The sequence below is a fragment of the Oncorhynchus keta genome, chromosome 29 (genome assembly GCF_023373465.1).
Source record: "Oncorhynchus keta strain PuntledgeMale-10-30-2019 chromosome 29, Oket_V2, whole genome shotgun sequence".
In the NCBI taxonomy this organism is placed as follows: Eukaryota; Metazoa; Chordata; class Actinopteri; order Salmoniformes; family Salmonidae; genus Oncorhynchus; species Oncorhynchus keta.
Genome location: NC_068449.1, coordinates 13,791,158 through 13,813,181, shown reverse-complemented (window position 1 = coordinate 13,813,181; position 22,024 = coordinate 13,791,158). Strand labels below are relative to the sequence as shown.

General features: G+C 53.2%; 1 protein-coding gene across 4 annotated transcripts in view; it reads right to left on the bottom strand.

Moving 5' to 3' along the window:
- Positions 1-22,024, bottom strand: part of LOC118382087 (estrogen-related receptor gamma-like) — a 388,793-nt gene that overhangs the window by 224,500 nt on the left and 142,269 nt on the right. For 2 of the 4 annotated variants that reach the window (XM_052485992.1, XM_052485991.1), the window contains exon 1: positions 21,878-22,024. This exon is cut by the window's right edge. The exons of 1 other annotated variant lie outside the window; for it this stretch is intronic. In XM_052485992.1, coding sequence (XP_052341952.1) covers positions 21,878-21,930 — 53 coding nt within the window. In that variant the 5' untranslated portion in view covers positions 21,931-22,024. Of the gene's footprint in view, positions 1-21,873 lie in introns of all 4 variants that reach the window. One more of the 4 variants, XM_052485993.1, reaches the window with a different exon arrangement.

Below are 22,024 nucleotides of genomic sequence, written 5' to 3'. Positions count from 1 at the left end.
GTGCCTCACTCAGAGGAAAGTAGTGCCTCACTCAGAGGAAAGCAGTGACTCATCCAAAGGAAAGTAGTGACTCACCCAGAGGAAAGCAGTGACTCATCCAAAGGAAAGTAGTGCCTCACTCAGAGGAAAGCAGTGACTCATCCAAAGGAAAGTAGTGCCTCACTCAGAGGAAAGCAGTGACTCATCCAAAGGAAAGTAGTGCCTCACCCAGAGGAAAGCAGTGACTCATCCAAAGGAAAGTAGTGCCTCACTCAGAGGAAAGTAGTGCCTCACTCAGAGGAAAGCAGTGACTCATCCAAAGGAAAGTAGTGCCTCACTCAGAGGAAAGTAGTGCCTCACCCAGAGGAAAGCAGTGACTCACCCAGAGGACAGTAGTGCCTCACCCAGTGGAAAGAAGTGCCTCACTCCGAGGAAAGTAGTGCCTCACCCAGAGGAAAGCAGTGACTCACCCAGAGGAAAGTAGTGCCTCACCCAGAGGAATGTAGTGACTCGCCCAGAGGAAAGTAGTGACTCACCCAGAGGAAAGTAGTGACTCACTGTTTACTTAATGCTGTGTCTGTTCTGTTCTGTGTTTTTACGGGTGTGTGATGGGTATAGTCAGGAGCAGGTGGGTAGTTCAGAATGGCCGTGGGATGTTAGCATTAGTGTGTGTGTGTTGGGGGAAGGTGGGGGTCGATGTGTGTGTGTTAGCGTTAGCGACAGGAGTTGTTAGCGGGTCGAGTGGCAGATGGACTGTCGGCTTTAATACTGAACGTGTGGGTAGGTGACAGTACCGACTGCAGGAAGAAGAGAGGAGATGGGGGCAGAGGAGGAGGAGATGGGGAGAGGAGGGGGTGAGGGGGAGATGGGGGGAGAGGAGGGGTGAGGGGGAGATGGGGGAGAGGAGGGGTGAGGGGGAGATGGGGGAGAGGAGGTAGAAAGGAGATGATGGAGGAGAGGAGGAGATGGGGGAGAGGGGAGGAGATGGGGGAGAGGAGGAGATGGGGAGAGGAGGGGTGAGGGGGGGAGAGGAGGAGATGGGGGAGAGGAGGAGATGGGGGAGAGGAGGGGTGAGGGGAGATGGGGAGAGGAGGGGTGAGGGGGGAGATGGGGGAGAGGAGGGGTGAGGGGGAGATGGGGGAGAGGAGGGGGTGAGGGGATATGGGGGAGAGGAGGTAGAAAGGAGATGATGGAGGAGAGGAGGAGATGGAGGAGATGGGAGAGGAGGAATTGGGGGAGAGGAGGAGATGGGGGAGAGGAGGGGAGAGGAGGAGATGGGGGAGAGACGAGGGTGAGGAGGGGATGGGGGAGAGGAGGAGATGGGGGAGAGGAGGGGGAGAGGAGGAGAGGAGGGGGTGAGGAGGACATGGGGGGAGAGACGAGGGTGAGGAGGGGATGGGGGAGAGGAGGAGATGGGGGAGAGGAGGAGGAGAGGAGGGGGTGAGGAGGAGATGGGGGAGAGGAGGAGATGGGGGAAAGGAGGGGGGAGAGGAGGAGAGGAGGTGTAGCCAGGTCGTTCAAGACTGACATTGAAATTGGACATCATGTAGGCTTGGGTTTTGGGAGGGCGTTGTGAACGGGCTGGTAATCCAACGTAATCCAATGACTCTGGATCAGAACGTTGCGTGTTTGGTCCTAGTTGTAGACACTGTCCCAAACCCTAACCATTCGGAATGAGTGCCTAAACTTAAATCTTAACGTTGAAATTTGACATTTGGAGAAAAGGAACAATACAGAGCAGTAGGAGAACGAAAAACACTTTGAAAGTTGACGTTTGTAGAATATGGATCAAAGTCTAATTTGGACTGTGAGAGCTTGTTGAGGAGGCAATAGGGAGCAGGAGGGGGAGAGGAAGCGGAAGGGAGGAGACGGGGTAGTGGAGGAGATGGGGAGAGGAAGAGGAAAGGAGGAGACGGGGTAGTGGAGGAGATGGGAAGAGGAAGAGGAAAGGAGGAGACGGGGTAGTGGAGGAGATGGGGAGAGGAAGGGGAAAGGAGGAAACGGGGTAGTGGAGGAGATGGGGAGAGGGGGGGAAAAGGAGGAGACGGGGTAGTGGAGGAGATGGGGAGAGGGGGGGAAAGGAGGAGACGGGGTAGTGGAGGAGATGGGAAGAGGGGGGAAAGGAGGAGACGGGGTAGTGGAGGAGATGGGGAGAGGAAGGGGAAAGGAGGAGACGGGGTAGTGGAGGAGATGGGAAGAGGGGGAAAGGAGGAGACGGGGTAGTGGAGGAGATGGGGAGAGGAAGGGGAAAGGAGGAGACGGGGTAGTGGAGGAGATGGGGAGAGGGGGAAAAGGAGGAGACGGGGTAGTGGAGGAGATGGGAGAGGGGGGAAAGGAGGAGACGGGGTAGTGGAGGAGATGGGAAGAGGGGGGAAAGGAGGAGACGGGGTAGTGGAGGAGATGGGGAGAGGAAGGGAAAGGAGGAGACGGGGTAGTGGAGGAGATGGGAAGAGGGGGGAAAGGAGGAGACGGGGTAGTGGAGGAGATGGGGAGAGGAAGGGGAAAGGAGGAGACGGGGTAGTGGAGGAGATGGGAAGAGGAAGGGGAAAGGAGGAGACGGGGTAGTGGAGGAGATGGGGAGAGGAAGGGGAAAGGAGGAGACGGGGTAGTGGAGGAGATGGGGAGAGGGGGGAGGAGGAGACGGGGTAGTGGAGGAGATGGGAAGAGGAAGGGAAAGGAGGAGACGGGGTAGTGGAGGAGATGGGGAGAGGAAGGGAAAGGAGGAGACGGGGTAGTGGAGGAGATGGGAAGAGGAAGGGGACAGGAGGAGACGGGGTAGTGGAGGAGATGGGGAGAGGAAGGGGAAAGGAGGAGACGGGGTAGTGGAGGAGATGGGGAGAGGAAGGGGACAGGAGGAGACGGGGTAGTGGAGGAGATGGGAAGAGGAAGGGGAAAGGAGGAGACGGGGTAGTGGAGGAGATGGGAAGAGGAAGGGGAAAGGAGGAGACGGGGTAGTGGAGGAGATGGGAAGAGGGGGGAAGGGAGACGGGGTAGTGGAGGAGATGGGGAGAGAAGGGGAAAGGAGGAGACGGGGTAGTGGAGGAGATGGGGAGAGGAAGGGGAAAGGAGGAGACGGGGTAGTGGAGGAGATGGGAAGAGGAAGGGGAAAGGAGGAGACGGGTAGTGGAGGAGATGGGAAGAGGAAGGGGAAAGGAGGAGACGGGGTAGTGGAGGAGATGGGGAGAGGGGGAGGAGGAGACAGGGTAGTGGAGGAGATGGGAAGAGGAAGGGGAAAGGAGGAGACGGGGTAGTGGAGGAGATGGGAAGAGGAAGGGGAAAGGAGGAGACGGGGTAGTGGAGGAGATGGGGAGAGGAAGGGGAAAGGAGGAGACGGGGTAGTGGAGGAGATGGGGAGAGGGAAGGGGAAAGGAGGAGACGGGGTAGTGGAGGAGATGGAAGAGGAAGGGGAAAGGAGGAGACGGGGTAGTGGAGGAGATGGGAAGAGGAAGGGGAAAGGAGGAGACGGGGTAGTGGAGGAGATGGGGAGGGGGGAGGAGGAGACGGGGTAGTGGAGGAGATGGGAAGAGGAAGGGGAAAGGAGGAGACGGGGTAGTGGAGGAGATGGGGAGAGGAAGGGGAAAGGAGGAGACGGGTAGTGGAGGAGATGGGGAGAGGAAGGGGACAGGAGGAGACGGGGTAGTGGAGGAGATGGGAAGAGGAAGGGGAAAGGAGGAGACGGGTAGTGGAGGAGATGGGAAGAGGAAGGGGAAAGGAGGAGACGGGGTAGTGGAGGAGATGGGAAGAGGGGGGAAGGAGGAGACGGGGGGTAGTGGAGGAGATGGGAAGAGGAAGGGAAAGGAGGAAACGGGGTAGTGGAGGAGATGGGAAGAGGAAGGGGAAAGGAGGAGACGGGGGTAGTGGAGGAGATGGGGAGAGGGGGAAAGGAGGAGACGGGGTAGTGGAGGAGATGGGGAGAGGAAGGGGAAAGGAGACGGGGTAGTGGAGGAGATGGGAAGAGGAAGGGGAAAGGAGGAAACGGGGTAGTGGAGGAGATGGGAAGAGGAAGGGGAAAGGAGGAAACGGGGTAGTGGAGGAGATGGGAAGAGGAAGGGGAAAGGAGGAAACAGGGCAGTGGAGGAGATGGGGGAGGAAGGGGAAAGGAGGAGACGGGGTAGTGGAGGAGATGGGAAGAGGAAGGGGAAAGGAGGAAACGGGGTAGTGGAGGAGATGGGGAGAGGAAGGGGAAAGGAGGAGACGGGGTAGTGGAGGAGATGGGAAGAGGAAGAGGAAAGGAGGAGACGGGGTAGTGGAGGAGATGGGAAGAGGAAGAGGAAAGGAGGAGACGGGGTAGTGGAGGAGATGGGGAGAGGGGGGAAAGGAGGAGACGGGGCAGTGAGGAGATGGGGAGAGGAAGGGGAAAGGAGGAGACGGGGTAGTGGAGGAGATGGGGAGAGGAAGGGGAAAGGAGGAGACGGGGTAGTGGAGGAGATGGGGAGAGGGGGGGGAAAGGAGGAGACGGGGTAGTGGAGGAGATGGGAAGAGGAAGGGGAAAGGAGGAAACGGGGTAGTGGAGGAGATGGGGAGAGGAAGGGGAAAGGAGGAGACGGGGTAGTGGAGGAGATGGGAAGAGGAAGAGGAAAGGAGGAGACGGGGTAGTGGAGGAGATGGGAAGAGGAAGAGGAAAGGAGGAGACGGGGTAGTGGAGGAGATGGGGAGAGGGGGAAAGGAGGAGACGGGGTAGTGGAGGAGATGGGGAGAGGAAGGGGAAAGGAGGAGACGGGGTAGTGGAGGAGATTGGGAGAGGAAGGGGAAAGGAGGAGACGGGGTAGTGGAGGAGATGGGAAGAGGAAGGGGAAAGGAGGAGACGGGGTAGTGGAGGAGATGGGGAGAGGAAGGGGAAAGGAGGAGACGGGGTAGTGGAGGAGATGGGAAGAGGAAGGGGAAAGGAGGAGACGGGGTAGTGGAGGAGATGGGAAGAGGAAGGGGAAAGGAGGAGACGGGGTAGTGGAGGAGATGGGGAGAGGGGGGAGGAGGAGACGGGGTAGTGGAGGAGATGGGAAGAGGGGGAAAGGAGGAGACGGGGTAGTGGAGGAGATGGGGAGAGGAAGGAAAGGAGGAGACGGGGTAGTGGAGGAGATGGGAAGAGGAAGAGGAAAGGAGGAGACGGGGTAGTGGAGGAGATGGGAAGAGGAAGGGGAAAGGAGGAGACGGGGTAGTGGAGGAGATGGGGAGAGGAAGGGGACAGGAGGAGACGGGGGTAGTGGAGGAGATGGGGAGAGAAGGGGAAAGGAGGAGACGGGGTAGTGGAGGAGATGGGGAGAGGAAGGGGAAAGGAGGAGACGGAGTAGTGGAGGAGATGGGGAGAGGAAGGGGAAAGGAGGAGACGGGGTAGTGGAGGAGATGGGGAGAGGAAGGGGAAAGAAGGAGACGGGGTAGTGGAGGAGATGGGGAGAGGAAGAGGAAAGGAGGAGACGGGTAGTGGAGGAGATGGGGAGAGGAAGGGGAAAGGAGGAGACGGGTAGTGGAGGAGATGGGGAGAGGAAGGGGAAAGGAGGAGACAGGGTCGTGGAGGAGATGGGAAGAGGAAGGGGAAAGGAGGAGACGGGGTAGTGGAGGAGATGGGGAGAGGAAGGGGAAAGGAGGAGACGGGGTAGTGGAGGAGATGGGGAGAGGAAGGGGAAAGGAGGAGACGGGGTAGTGGAGGAGATGGGGAGAGGAAGGGGAAAGGAGGAGACGGGGTAGTGGAGGAGATGGGGAGAGGAAGGGGAAAGGAGGAGACGGGGTAGTGGAGGAGATGGGGAGAGGAAGGGGAAAGGAGGAGACGGGGTAGTGGAGGAGATGGGAAGAGGAAGGGGAAGGAGGAGACGGGGTAGTGGAGGAGATGGGGAGAGGAAGGGGGAAAGGAGGAGACGGGGTAGTGGAGGAGATGGGAAGAGGAAGGGGAAAGGAGGAGACGGGGTAGTGGAGGAGATGGGGAGAGGAAGGGGAAAGGAGGAGACGGGGTAGTGGAGGAGATGGGGAGAGGAAGGGGAAAGAAGGAGACGGGGTAGTGGAGGAGATGGGGAGAGGAAGAGGAAAGGAGGAGACGGGGTAGTGGAGGAGATGGGGAGAGGAAGGGGAAAGGAGGAGACGGGGTAGTGGAGGAGATGGGGAGAGGAAGGGGAAAGGAGGAGACAGGGTCGTGGAGGAGATGGGAAGAGGAAGGGGAAAGGAGGAGACGGGCTAGTGGAGGAGATGGGGAGAGGAAGGGGAAAGGAGGAGACGGGGTAGTGGAGGAGATGGGGAGAGGAAGGGGAAAGGAGGAGACGGGGTAGTGGAGGAGATGGGGAGAGGAAGGGGAAAGGAGGAGACGGGGTAGTGGAGGAGATGGGCAGAGGAAGGGGAAAGGAGGAGACGGGGTAGTGGAGGAGATGGGAAGAGGAAGGGGAAAGGAGGAGACGGGTAGTGGAGGAGATGGGGAGAGGAAGGGGAAAGGAGGAGACGGGGTAGTGGAGGAGATGGGAAGAGGAAGGGGAAAGGAGGAGACGGGGTAGTGGAGGAGATGGGGAGAGGGGGGAAAGGAGGAGACGGGGTAGTGGAGGAGATGGGAAGAGGAAGGGGAAAGGAGGAGACGGGGTAGTGGAGGAGATGGGGAGAGGAAGGGGAAAGGAGGAGACGGGGTAGTGGAGGAGATGGGAAGAGGGGGGGGAAAGGAGGAGACGGGGTAGTGGAGGAGATGGGGAGAGGAAGGGGAAAGGAGGAGACGGGGTAGTGGAGGAGATGGGAAGAGGAAGGGGAAAGGAGGAGACGGGGTAGTGGAGGAGATGGGGAGAGGAAGGGGAAAGGAGGAGACGGGGTAGTGGAGGAGATGGGGAGAGGAAGGGGAAAGGAGGAGACGGGGTAGTGGAGGAGATGGGGAGAGGAAGGGGAAAGGAGGAGACGGGGTAGTGGAGGAGATGGGGAGAGGAAGGGGAAAGGAGGAGACGGGGTAGTGGAGGAGATGGGGAGAGGGGGGAAAGGAGGAGACGGGGTAGTGGAGGAGATGGGAAGAGGAAGGGGAAAGGAGGAGACGGGGTAGTGGAGGAGATGGGGAGAGGAAGGGGAAAGGAGGAGACGGGGTAGTGGAGGAGATGGGGAGAGGAAGGGAAAGGAGGAGACGGGGTAGTGGAGGAGATGGGGAGAGGGGGGAAAGGAGGAGACGGGGTAGTGGAGGAGATGGGGAGAGGAAGGGGGAAAGGAGGAGATGGGGTAGTGGAGGAGATGGGGAGAGGGGGGAAAGGAGGAGACGGGGTAGTGGAGGAGATGGGGAGAGGAAGGGGAAAGGAGGAGACGGGGTAGTGGAGGAGATGGGGAGAGGGGGGAAAGGAGGAGACGGGGTAGTGGAGGAGATGGGGAGAGGAAGGGGAAAGGAGGAGACGGGTAGTGGAGGAGATGGGGAGAGGGGGGAAAGGAGGAGACGGGGTAGTGGAGGAGATGGGGAGAGGAAGGGGAAAGGAGGAGACGGGGTAGTGGAGGAGATGGGGAGAGGAAGGGGAAAGGAGGAGACGGGGTAGTGGAGGAGATGGGGAGAGGAAGGGGAAAGGAGGAGACGGGGTAGTGGAGGAGATGGGGAGAGGAAGGGGAAAGGAGGAGACGGGGTAGTGGAGGAGATGGGGAGAGGGGGGGAAAGGAGGAGACGGGGGTAGTGGAGGAGATGGGAAGAGGAAGGGGAAAGGAGGAGACGGGGTAGTGGAGGAGATGGGGAGAGGAAGGGGAAAGGAGGAGACGGGGTAGTGGAGGAGATGGGGAGAGGAAGGGGAAAGGAGGAGACGGGGTAGTGGAGGAGATGGGGAGAGGGGGGGGAAAGGAGGAGACGGGGTAGTGGAGGAGATGGGGAGAGGAAGGGGAAAGGAGTAGATGGGGTAGTGGAGGAGATGGGGAGAGGGGGGGGAAAGGAGGAGACGGGGTAGTGGAGGAGATGGGGAGAGGAAGGGGAAAGGAGGAGACGGGGTAGTGGAGGAGATGGGGAGAGGGGGGGGAAAGGAGGAGACGGGGTAGTGGAGGAGATGGGGAGAGGAAGGGGAAAGGAGGAGACGGGGTAGTGGAGGAGATGGGGAGAGGGGGGAAAGGAGGAGACGGGGTAGTGGAGGAGATGGGGAGAGGAAGGGGAAAGGAGGAGACGGGGTAGTGGAGGAGATGGGGAGAGGAAGGTGAAAGGAGGAGACGGGGTAGTGGAGGAGATGGGGAGAGGAAGGGGAAAGGAGGAGACGGGGTAGTGGAGGAGATGGGGAGAGGGGGGGGAAAGGAGGAGACGGGGTAGTGGAGGAGATGGGGAGAGGGGGGGGAAAGGAGGAGACGGGGTAGTGGAGGAGATGGGGAGAGGAAGGGGAAAGGAGGAGACGGGGTAGTGGAGGAGATGGGGAGAGGGGGGGGAAAGGAGGAGACGGGGTAGTGGAGGAGATGGGGAGAGGAAGGGGAAAGGAGGAGACGGGGTAGTGGAGGAGATGGGGAGAGGAAGGGGAAAGGAGGAGACGGGGTAGTGGAGGAGATGGGGAGAGGAAGGGGAAAGGAGGAGACGGGGTAGTGGAGGAGATGGGGAGAGGAAGGGGAAAGGAGGAGACGGGGTAGTGGAGGAGATGGGAAGAGGAAGGGGAAAGGAGGAGACGGGGTCGTGGAGGAGATGGGGAGAGGGGGGAAGGAGGAGACGGGGTAGTGGAGGAGATGGGAAGAGGGGGGTTCTAAAGGAACACATTCTAAACGGGTTTAAAATGAAGAACACAAACACTATTGCCTACCAACTGGGTTTCTGGGTTTCTTTTCACCTAAAACTACATGTGGCCTATAAACTGTGCTATAGTCGGCGCCGATGAAGGAATATTCCTGTTCTCAGGTATAATCTGACGCAGATTAAAACAAATCTCTAATCAGAGTAAAAACATTCTCCAAAACAACACTACTTTGAGTCGATAAAACAGTGCATTTATACGGAGAGTTGATTACACACAGGTGGACTGTATTTATCATCATTAGTCATTTAGGTCAACATTGGATCATTCAGAGATCCTCACTGAACTTCTGGAGAGAGTTTGCTGCACTGAAAGTAAAGGGGCTGAATAATTTTGCACGCCCAATTTTTCAGTTTTTGATTTATTAAAAAAGTGTGAAATATCCAATAAATGTCATTCCACTTCATGATTGTGTCCCACTTGTTGTTGATTCTTCACAAAAAAATACAGTTTTATATCTTTATGTTTGAAGCCTGAAATGTGGCAAAAGGTCGCAAAGTTCAAGGGGGCCGAATACTTTCGCAAGGCACTGTAATTCAGAGTTGTTGTGATTAGGAAGTAGGAACGAGAAGGACTGATGAACTGGGGGAGTACTGGGGGCATGGCCGGGGAGCTCGACCATACCGTGTGTACACCCAGCTCCCTACAGCTCCCGGTGTGGTCAAGCACAGCTAAGTGACAACCACAACACATACACACACATACACATACATACACACACATACACATACATACACACACATACACATACATACACACACATACACAGCACATGTATACAACAAACTTACACCGTACACCAGTTTATTTGTCTGTGTTTATGCCTGTATATCTGTTAGTCTGTCTTACATGTTGGGAAAGATAAACCTAGCAGGTTGCGATACTATCATCATAAAACTCAATAAAACAACAGTGACGCAAAGAGCGTCTGCTAAATGACTTAAATGTAAATGTAATGTAGTGGGAGAAAATATATAGAATATGGGGAAAATCAAATGAATCAGCTGCGGGACGCAAATTAAATTACATTAAATAGTTTTCTATTGCAACAGTAATTGATAATTTACTAGGAAATGAAAACAATTTACTCAATAAATAAACTGCCTTTTAAAAATAAAAAAAAGACTGCTACTCTTTCCTTTTGTTTGTACTTTCATTTTTGAACAAACCCCAAAACATGCACAGTGTCCGTTTCAGACTATAGTTGCTGTGGTATTGTATCATTACCAAAACAACGTTTAAGAGGGGTAAAAAGCAATGGGAGAAGAGGGTCCTCACATCTAGTTCCAACGCAACGCTAAACTGGAGAGAGAGAGGGAGAGAAAGAGGCAGACGGAGAGACAGGGAATAGGGGAACGATGTCGAACAGAGAGAGATGAGAGAGAAATATGGGAGAGAGATGAGAGAGAGATGAGAGAGAAATATGGGAGAGAGATGAGAGAGATATGGGAGAGAGATGAGAGAGAGATGAGAGAGATGAGATGAGAGACGGGAGAGAGATGAGAGAGATGATAGATGAGAGAGAGATGAGAGAGAGATATGGGAGAGAGATGAGAGAGATATGAGAGAGAGACGGGAGAGAGATGAGAGAGAGATGAGAGAGATGAGATGAGAGATGAGAGAGATGAGATGAGAGACGGGAGAGAGATGAGAGAGATGATAGATGAGAGAGAGATGAGAGAGAGATATGGGAGAGAGATGAGAGAGAGATGAGAGAGAGACGGGGAGAGAGATGAGAGAGAGATGAGAGAGATGAGAGAGATGAGAGAGAGATATGGGAGAGAGATGAGAGAGAGATGAGAGAGAGACGGGAGAGAGATGAGAGAGATGAGATATGGGAGAGAGATGAGAGAGAGATGAGAGAGACGGGAGAGAGATGAGAGAGATGAGATATGGGAGAGAGATGAGATGGGAGAGAGATGAGAGAGAGACGGGAGAGAGATGAGAGAGATGATGAGAGAGAGATGAGAGAGAGATGAGATATGGGAGAGAGATCAGAGAGAGAGATGAGAGAGATGAGAGAGAAATGAGAGATGAGAGATAAGAGAGAGATATGGGAGAGAGATGAGAGCGAGATGGGAGAGAGATGGGAGAGAGATGAGTGCGAGATGGGAGAGAGATGGGAGAGAGATGGGAGAGAGATGAGAGCGAGATGGGAGAGAGATGGGAGAGAGATGGGAGAGAGATGAGAGCGAGATGGGAGAGAGATGAGAGAGAGATGAGAGAGAGACGGGAGAGAGATGAGAGAGATGATAGATGAGAGAGAGATGAGAGAGAGATGAGATATGGGAGAGAGATCAGAGAGAGAGATGAGAGAGATGAGAGAGAGATGAGAGATGAGAGAGAGATGAGATATGGGAGAGAGATGAGAGCGAGATGGGAGAGAGATGGGAGAGAGATGAGTGCGAGATGGGAGAGAGATGGGAGAGAGATGGGAGAGAGATGAGAGCGAGATGGGAGAGAGATGGGAGAGAGATGGGAGAGAGATGAGAGCGAGATGGGAGAGAGATGAGAGAGAGATGAGAGAGAGACGGGAGAGAGATGAGAGAGATGATAGATGAGAGAGAGATGAGAGAGAGATGAGATATGGGAGAGAGATCAGAGAGAGAGATGAGAGAGATGAGAGAGAGATGAGAGATGAGAGAGAGATGAGATATGGGAGAGAGATGAGAGCGAGATGGGAGAGAGATGGGAGAGAGATGGGGTCCTGTCATTCTCCCCCCATCAGTCACACACGTGAAGCATGATGGGAGGATGAGAGGAGGAAATATTTCACTGTCAGACAGGAGGCTGCATAGCTATTCATCCCCCCCAGTTCTCTGTGTCTCTGCTGCAGGACAATGACAATTTAATCATTCCATACAAGACCACACCATGCAGAGGAGAGCAGAGAGCTCACACAAACGCACACACACACACACACACACACACACACACACACACACACACACACACACACACACACACACACACACACACACACACACACACACACACACACGCACACACACACACACACACACACACACACACACACACACTGCTTCCTCCTCCCGTCTCTCCTGGCCAAACCAGCAGGCCGCCCTATTTGATAAGCATAACAGACCTAGCACTTAACCCTCTTCCCCTAGCCCCCCCACACACACACACACACACACACACACACACACACACACACACACACACACACACACACACACACACACACACACACACACACACGCACACACACACACACACACACACACACACACACACACGTACGTAGGTAGGTAGGCACACAAACACCTTGTTTTTAGAGTTACTACCCCATCCACTCTCGCCAAGAAAAAAAAGCACAAAACATGGAGATAACATGATAAACGATCAGCTGTCACACTCTCTTTTTATAGAGGAGGGTTCACAGAAGAAGGGAGAAACGCGTGAATGACGGAGGAGGGGAATCCACAGGGGGAAGAGAGGATTGGAGAGAGGGAGAGATGGGGGATGAGTGGAGTGGAAGGGAATCCACAGGGGGAAGAGAGGGTTGGAGAGAGGGAGAGATGGGGGATGAGTGGAGAGGAGGGGAATCCACAGGGGGAAGAGAGGGTTGGAGAGAGGGAGTGATGGGGGATGAGTGGAGTGGAGGGGAATCCACAGGGGGAAGAGAGGGTTGGAGAGAGGGAGAGATGGGGGATGAGTGTAGTGGAGGGAATCCACAGGGGGAAGAGAGGGTTGGAGAGAGGGAGAGACGGGGGATGAGTGGAGTGGAGGGGAATCCACAGGGGAAGAGAGGGTTGGAGAGAGGGAGAGACGGGGGATGAGTGGAGTGGAGGGGAATCCACAGGGGGAAGAGAGGGTTGGAGAGAGGGAGAGACGGGGGATGAGTGGAGTGGAGGGGAATCCACAGGGGGAAGAGAGGATTGGAGAGAGGGAGAGATGGGGGATGAGTGGAGTGGAAGGGAATCCACAGGGGGAAGAGAGGGTTGGAGAGAGGGAGAGATGGGGGATGAGTGGAGAGGAGGGGAATCCACAGGGGGAAGAGAGGGTTGGAGAGAGGGAGTGATGGGGGATGAGTGGAGTGGAGGGGAATCCACAGGGGGAAGAGAGGGTTGGAGAGAGGGAGAGATGGGGGATGAGTGTAGTGGAGGGGAATCCACAGGGGGAAGAGAGGGTTGGAGAGAGGGAGAGACGGGGGATGAGTGGAGTGGAGGGGAATCCACAGGGGGAAGAGAGGGTTGGAGAGAGGGAGAGACGGGGGATGAGTGGAGTGGAGGGGAATCCACAGGGGGAAGAGAGGGTTGGAGAGAGGGAGAGACGGGGGATGAGTGGAGTGGAGGGGAATCCACAGGGGGAAGAGAGGGTTGGAGAGAGGGAGAGATGGGGGATGAGTGGAGTGGAGGGGAATCCACAGGGGGAAGAGAGGGTTGGAGAGAGGGAGAGATGGGGGATGAGTGGAGAGGAGGGAATCCACAGGGGAAGAGAGGGTTGGAGAGAGGGAGAGATGGGGGATGAGTGGAGAGGAGGGGAATCTACAGGGGAAGAGAGGGTTGGAGAGAGGGAGAGACGGGGGATGAGTGGAGTGGAGGGGAATCCACAGGGGGAAGAGAGGGTTGGAGAGAGGGAGAGACGGGGGGATGAGTGGAGTGGAGGGAATCCACAGGGGGAAGAGAGGGTTGGAGAGAGGGAGAGACGGGGGATGAGTGGAGTGGAGGGGAATCCACAGGGGGAAGAGAGGGTTGGAGAGAGGGAGAGATGGGGGATGAGTGGAGAGGAGGGGAATCCACAGGGGGAAGAGAGGGTTGGAGAGAGGGAGAGATGGGGGATGAGTGGAGTGGAGGGGAATCCACAGGGGGAAGAGAGGGTTGGAGAGAGGGAGAGATGGGGGATGAGTGGAGAGGAGGGGAATCCACAGGGGGAAGAGAGGGTTGGAGAGAGGGAGTGATGGGGGATGAGTGGAGTGGAGGGGAATCCACAGGGGGAAGAGAAGGTTGGAGAGAGGGAGAGATGGGGGATGAGTGTAGTGGAGGGGAATCCACAGGGGAAGAGAGGGTTGGAGAGAGGGAGAGACGGGGATGAGTGGAGTGGAGGGGAATCCACAGGGGGAAGAGAGGGTTGGAGAGAGGGAGAGATGGGGGATGAGTGGAGAGGAGGGGAATCCACAGGGGGAAGAGAGGGTTGGAGAGAGGGAGAGACGGGGATGAGTGGAGGGAGGGAATCCACAGGGGAAGAGAGGGTTGGAGAGAGGGAGAGACGGGGGATGAGTGGAGGGAGGGGAATCCACAGGGGGAAGAGAGGGTTGGAGAGAGGGAGAGATGGGGGATGAGTGGAGTGGAGGGGAATCCACAGGGGGAAGAGAGGGTTGGAGAGAGGGAGAGACGGGGGATGAGTGGAGAGGAGGGGAATCCACAGGGGAAGAGAGGGTTGGAGAGAGGGAGAGATGGGGGATGAGTGGAGTGGAGGGGAATCCACAGGGGAAGAGAGGGTTGGAGAGAGGGAGAGATGGGGGATGAGTGGAGAGGAGGGGAATCCACAGGGGGAAGAGAGGGTTGGAGAGAGGGAGTGATGGGGGATGAGTGGAGTGGAGGGGAATCCACAGGGGGAAGAGAAGGTTGGAGAGAGGGAGAGATGGGGGATGAGTGTAGTGGAGGGGAATCCACAGGGGGAAGAGAGGGTTGGAGAGAGGGAGAGATGGGGGATGAGTGGAGAGGAGGGGAATCCACAGGGGGAAGAGAGGGTTGGAGAGAGGGAGAGATGGGGGATGAGTGGAGAGGAGGGGAATCCACAGGGGGAAGAGAGGGTTGGAGAGAGGGAGAGACGGGGGATGAGTGGAGTGGAGGGGAATCCACAGGGGGAAGAGAGGGTTGGAGAGAGGGAGAGATGGGGGATGAGTGGAGAGGAGGGGAATCCACAGGGGGAAGAGAGGGTTGGAGAGAGGGAGAGACGGGGGATGAGTGGAGTGGAGGGGAATCCACAGGGGGAAGAGAGGGTTGGAGAGAGGGAGAGACGGGGGATGAGTGGAGTGGAGGGGAATCCACAGGGGGAAGAGAGGGTTGGAGAGAGGGAGAGACGGGGGATGAGTGGAGTGGAGGGGAATCCACAGGGGGAAGAGAGGGTTGGAGAGAGGGAGAGACGGGGGATGAGTGGAGTGGAGGGGAATCCACAGGGGGAAGAGAGGATTGGAGAGAGGGAGAGATGGGGGATGAGTGGAGTGGAAGGGAATCCACAGGGGGAAGAGAGGGTTGGAGAGAGGGAGAGATGGGGGATGAGTGGAGAGGAGGGGAATCCACAGGGGGAAGAGAGGGTTGGAGAGAGGGAGTGATGGGGGATGAGTGGAGTGGAGGGGAATCCACAGGGGGAAGAGAGGGTTGGAGAGAGGGAGAGATGGGGGATGAGTGTAGTGGAGGGGAATCCACAGGGGGAAGAGAGGGTTGGAGAGAGGGAGAGATGGGGATGAGTGGAGTGGAGGGAATCCACAGGGGGAAGAGAGGGTTGGAGAGAGGGAGAGACGGGGGATGAGTGGAGTGGAGGGGAATCCACAGGGGGAAGAGAGGGTTGGAGAGAGGGAGAGACGGGGGATGAGTGGAGTGGAGGGGAATCCACAGGGGGAAGAGAGGGTTGGAGAGAGGGAGAGATGGGGGATGAGTGGAGTGGAGGGGAATCCACAGGGGGAAGAGAGGGTTGGAGAGAGGGAGAGATGGGGGATGAGTGGAGAGGAGGGGAATCCACAGGGGGAAGAGAGGGTTGGAGAGAGGGAGAGATGGGGGATGAGTGGAGAGGAGGGGAATCTACAGGGGGAAGAGAGGGTTGGAGAGAGGGAGAGACGGGGGATGAGTGGAGTGGAGGGGAATCCACAGGGGGAAGAGAGGGTTGGAGAGAGGGAGAGACGGGGGATGAGTGGAGTGGAGGGGAATCCACAGGGGGAAGAGAGGGTTGGAGAGAGGGAGAGACGGGGGATGAGTGGAGTGGAGGGGAATCCACAGGGGGAAGAGAGGGTTGGAGAGAGGGAGAGATGGGGGATGAGTGGAGAGGAGGGGAATCCACAGGGGGAAGAGAGGGTTGGAGAGAGGGAGAGATGGGGGATGAGTGGAGTGGAGGGGAATCCACAGGGGGAAGAGAGGGTTGGAGAGAGGGAGAGATGGGGGATGAGTGGAGAGGAGGGGAATCCACAGGGGGAAGAGAGGGTTGGAGAGAGGGAGTGATGGGGGATGAGTGGAGTGGAGGGGAATCCACAGGGGGAAGAGAGGGTTGGAGAGAGGGAGAGACGGGGGATGAGTGGAGTGGAGGGGAATCCACAGGGGGAAGAGAGGGTTGGAGAGAGGGAGAGACGGGGGATGAGTGGAGTGGAGGGGAATCCACAGGGGGAAGAGAGGGTTGGAGAGAGGGAGAGACGGGGGATGAGTGGAGTGGAGGGGAATCCACAGGGGGAAGAGAGGGTTGGAGAGAGGGAGAGACGGGGGATGAGTGGAGTGGAGGGGAATCCACAGGGGGAAGAGAGGATTGGAGAGAGGGAGAGATGGGGGATGAGTGGAGTGGAGGGGAATTGAATTGAAATGTAGGAAGCGTCTCTCTCTATCTCTTTCTGGACGTCTAATTCGCTCAGCGTTCAGCCTCTGTAGCGACAGCGACATGGGGTGTAATTGCTAATTGCGACGCGTACCTCACGAATGTTGAGGACATGTGTGTATGTGGTGTAGTTCCTCCTATGGCTCTTTCAACTCCTCATAAAAGCCAGCGCAACCCTCTCTCTCTCTCTCTCTCTCTCTCTCTCACACACACACACACACACACACACACACACACACACACACACACACACACACACACACACACACACACACACACACACACACACACACACACACAAGCACAAAGAGCCTTGTCACACACACCCTGATGGAGTGAACATAAATCAAATAAATTGACAATCATCATCAAGGCCTCCTCCTCCTCCTCCTCTTCCTCTTCCTCCTCCTCCTCCTCCTCCTCCTCCTCCTCCTCCTCCTCCTCTATCCTTTCATGCTCAGCCCTCTAAGGCTTTCTGCTCGCATTAGTAGATGTGTGTGTGTGATTTTGTTGTACGTGCATGTGCTTGTGTGTGTCTGTGTGTCACTGTGTGTGTCATTGTGTGTGATTGCATCTTACGTGTGTGTGCGCGCGTCCGCAGGAGCACTTATTGCCCCCCTGTCAAACAAAAGACTCCCCCCTCCCGTCTCGGAGGGGTGAATGGGTCTGCTCAGGAGGCTCTCTCTTTGAGCCACAGTTAATTACCCTTGGAATGCCTCACACCCTGCACAAGAGGGGCCGCCACCGCCACCGTGTGTGTGCGCTTGCACTCATGTGTGTGGAGACAATGGGACAGCCATCAGACAGCCGGGGCCACGCAGATGCATAAAAACACATCATACGACACCCGTACACACAGGGACGATACACGAGCACACACACACACACACACACACACACACACACACACACACACACACACACACACACACACACACACACACACACACACACACACACACACACACACACACACACACACACACACTCACACACACACACACACACACACACACACACACACTCACACACACACACACACACACACACACACACACACACATACACACACATACACACACACACACACACACACACACACATACACACACACACACACACACACACACACACACACACACACACACACACACACACACACACACACACACACACACACACACACACACACACACACACACACACACACACACACACACACACACACACACACACACACACACACACACACACACACACACACACACACACACACACACAGGGACACACACACACACATTCACACTCAAACGGTGAGAAAAAATATCCATGCCACATATTGAGGCTGCATATTGACATGATTTGACAGATGAATCCAGTAAATGATTTTATACGGAGATTAAAATTAATTTAATTTACGCAATATCCCTCTCTCCAGTGCTTTCCTCTGTTCCGCACAGAGAATGACAGAATGAGAGACGGAGAGGAAAAACCAAAAATCCTGCTACTTGTATCAGAATGTGGTGTGATGTATAGAAGAAGCAGGCTCTCTCTCTCACAGACAGAGCTCTCCATTAGAAAGCATTCATTTAGGATGATATATCTGTTACACTATATTATATTTGGATTTGTTTTATTCTTAGAAATGTTCAAGTCTGTTAAATACACTGCATTTATTCTACAGAATTGAAAAGCATAAATTGCGCCATCAAATTTCTTAGAATGTATATTATTTAAATGTCCCACATTTTAAATCTGCATAATTTTCAATTTCATATCACTGACCTATATCTACAAAACTGCAGAGCAAGATGCATTGCGTGCTCTGTCTCACTAAGTGTATTTAGAAATTAATGATTTTTTTTTAATGTCATGTTATGAGTCTACAATAAAAATCATATTCTGAAAATCATATATTTTTGTGCATTGAGTCCACAAACAAGACACAGCATAAATACGAATTGTATTAAAATGTAAATTGTAGTTAAAATGTAATTTAAAGAAAATCACATAGCACCATTATTTATCTGGGAAATAAATATAGAATAATATCTAATAACTACAAACCACAACATCCACCAAAACAGCTTAAAACTCAGCCCAAGCCATTAAAACAGTTCTCTATTCTTCCAATAGAAAACCTGTCCTGTAAACCTGCATTCAACATCCCCTTGACCTCTACGATTAACTAGCAAAAACAAACACACTAAATCAATTGAACTAAGAGGAGAAAAACCCTTAATGATATGCAAATTAATTGTATGTTCAGGCATGAAAGGAATACAATTATGATAATCAACAAAACGGCACTTGTTGTTATTATTATCATTATTTGTATTGTTAGCATTATCCTTAATATATCAATTAGAATCCCACTCATCAACTTATGTAGAAGATGATCGGGGAGTGAGTGGGGAGAGAGGTGCGTGAGGACGATGAGTGTATCCTGGTTATAACTGGTACCGAGGGAGGGATTCAGACAGTGTCTTTCTCTATGAGCAGTGACTCTAACCCCGGATCACTAAGGACACTGAGACAGGGGAAAACCCAGGCTAAAACCCATCACTATATACAGGGGAAAACCCAGGCTAAAACCCATCACTATAGACAGGGGAAAACCCAGGCTAAAACCCATCACTATATACAGGGGAAAACCCAGGCTAAAACCCATCACTATATACAGGGGAAAACCCCAACTAAAACCCATCACTATAGACAGGGGAAAACCCAGGCTAAAACCCATCACTATATACAGGGGAAAACCCCAACTAAAACCCATCACTATACAGGGGAAAACCCAGGCTAAAACCCATCACTATAGACAGGGGAAAACCCAGGCTAAAAGCCATCATTACAGGACAATTTTTTTATTTTATTTAACAAGGCAAGTCAGTTAAGAACAAATTCTTATTTACAATGACGGCCTACACCAGCCAAACCCGGACGACGCTGGGCCAATTGTGCGCCACCCTATGGGACTCCCAATCACAGCTGAGATGCAGTGCCTTAGACCGATGCTCCACTCGGGAGCCCCAAAAGACAGGCTCCGGAATCTGTCTCCTGTCCCAAACACTTTCTCAGCTCCTCTCGCCATATCTCAGTCACACCAAAGCAATGAATTCACAAACTCCCAGAAAAAAAATGCTCACATACACCAAATGCTCTAGTAATAATTACATTTCTGGTCTTATTTGTCTCATTCAGAAAGAAAGAATTTAGGATATTTACTAAATGTTTCAGAAGAGAAGTGTATCTAAAGCTATGATTTAACACCCACCCTGTCCACATGACAAAACACACACTGTCCAAACACACACTGTCCAAACACACACTGTCCAAACACACATGACAAAACACACACTGTCCAAACACACATGACAAAACACACACTGTCCAAACACACATGACAAAACACACACTGTCCAAACACACACTGTCGACATGATAAAACACACACTGTCCAAACACACACTGTCCAAACTCACACGGCAAAACACACACTGTCCAAACACACATGACAAAACACACACTGTCCAAACACACATGACAAAACACACACTGTCCAAACACACATGACAAAACACACACTGTCCAAACACACATGACAAAATACACACTGTCCAAACACACATGACAAAACACACACTGTCCAAACACACATGACAAAATACACACTGTCTAAACACACATGACAAAACACACACTGTCCAAACACACATGACAAAATACACACTGTCCAAACACACATGACAAAACACACACTGTCCAAACACACATGACAAAATACACACTGTCTAAACACACATGACAAAACACACACTGTCCAAACACACATGACAAAATACACACTGTCTAAACACACATGACAAAACACACACTGCATAAACACACATGACAAAATACACACTGTCCAAACACACATGACAAAACACACACTGTCCAAACACACATGACAAAATACACACTGTCTAAACACACATGACAAAACACACACTGTCCAAACACACATGACAAAATACACACTGTCTAAACACACATGACAAAACACACACTGTCCAAACACACATGATAAAACACACACTGTATAAACACACACTGTCGACATGATAAAACACACACTGTATAAACACACATACACAGAAAGTCAGGCATACAGGAAGTGGTTAGGTTGTGTACGTTCACATTAATAAAATATTTTTTTCTATCTATGTAGATGACCAATCTAGCCTTTCTTTCTCTCTACTTAAGTAACCTCCAGTCTGTGTGTGTGTGTAGTCTACAAGAGTGCTGTCGCTCAAGGCTCCACTTTTGAAGAGTTACCTGCATTCAGAGCAGGGCAGGGGTTAAGAGTGCCGTGGTTTCCTTTAGAAAGTCAACTTGTCCAGCCATCCTCTCTTCTCTTCACTCTATCGATCTATTGCTTTCGTTGGTATTCCATTCACTTGTATTCTATTATTTAACTTAAGGCCAAGTGGTATGAAACAGAGTGAGGAGCGTGTGAGTGTCCCAAACCAGGACTTCTATTTGATTTAGATATGATTAAACATGACATGTTAGGTCATTTGGCCTCCTGGAACTCCTTAAATGTATTTGTTAAATATTACAACAGAACTTCTATCTACATTAGAGGACGTGCTGGGTGTTGTGTCTATAGACAGGAAGGTATGGACGTCCCTGATTCTGTATTTACATAAAACACTCCACACACACACACACACACACACACACACACACACACACACACACACACACACACACACACACACACACACACACACACACACACACACACACACACACACACACACACACACACACACACACACACACACACACACACACACACACACACACACACACACACACACACACACACACACTGTGCGGCGCAGTGTGCTATGTTGTCTCTAATGCCGCGGCAGGCCCACACGCCGTGATGGCTGTCTGAAATTCAAGCTCTCCTGGCATTTAACAGCACTTTCTCCCCCTCCTCTTCCTCCTCTCCCCTACTTCTCCTGCCACTTCTGTCCTCTCCTCTCCTCTGTTACCCCTCTCTCTCTATCTCTGGCTGTCCCGCTCCCCCTTTCACTCTGCTGGCTGGCTGATCTCACGCACACTGACAATGCCTAATAAACTAAGACTGAAACATCCCACACACACACACACACGTTTATAAAGTAAGGCATTATGGCTCTCTGTACCAGGACAGACATGTCAGAGTGTGTGTCCTACTCAGGTAGAGAAGCAGAAATCCTGCTCCTCACGCTGAGTGAGAGCTCCCCTCTGCACCGCAGCCGAGCACCCATAGACAGACATACACACACTCACACACACACACACACACACACACACACACACACACACACACACACACACACACACACACACACACACACACACACACACACACACACACACACACACACACACACACACACACACACACACACACACACACACACACACACACAAGCACACGCACTACCTGAAAGTTGTAACAACCTTGACATGCTACCGGCCACCTCCGCAGCATAGTACCACACAAAATAATACACACTCACACACTCTTAGTCTGAGGAACACGTTCCACACAGGCAGACACACAATCAAAGGCATTCTGAATGACAAGAGGGAAAAACATCAATAGTAAAAAGGTCAAATTTACCTACTCTTGTTGTTCAGAGTGTAGAGAGTAACCCTCGGGAAGTTCTACAGAATCCATCTGCACACTGCCACCATAATATGAGAAAACCTCCTCTATGAATCAAAGTTTTTTTTCTGCTATCCTCCTCTCCTCTCCTGTCCTCCTCTCTTTC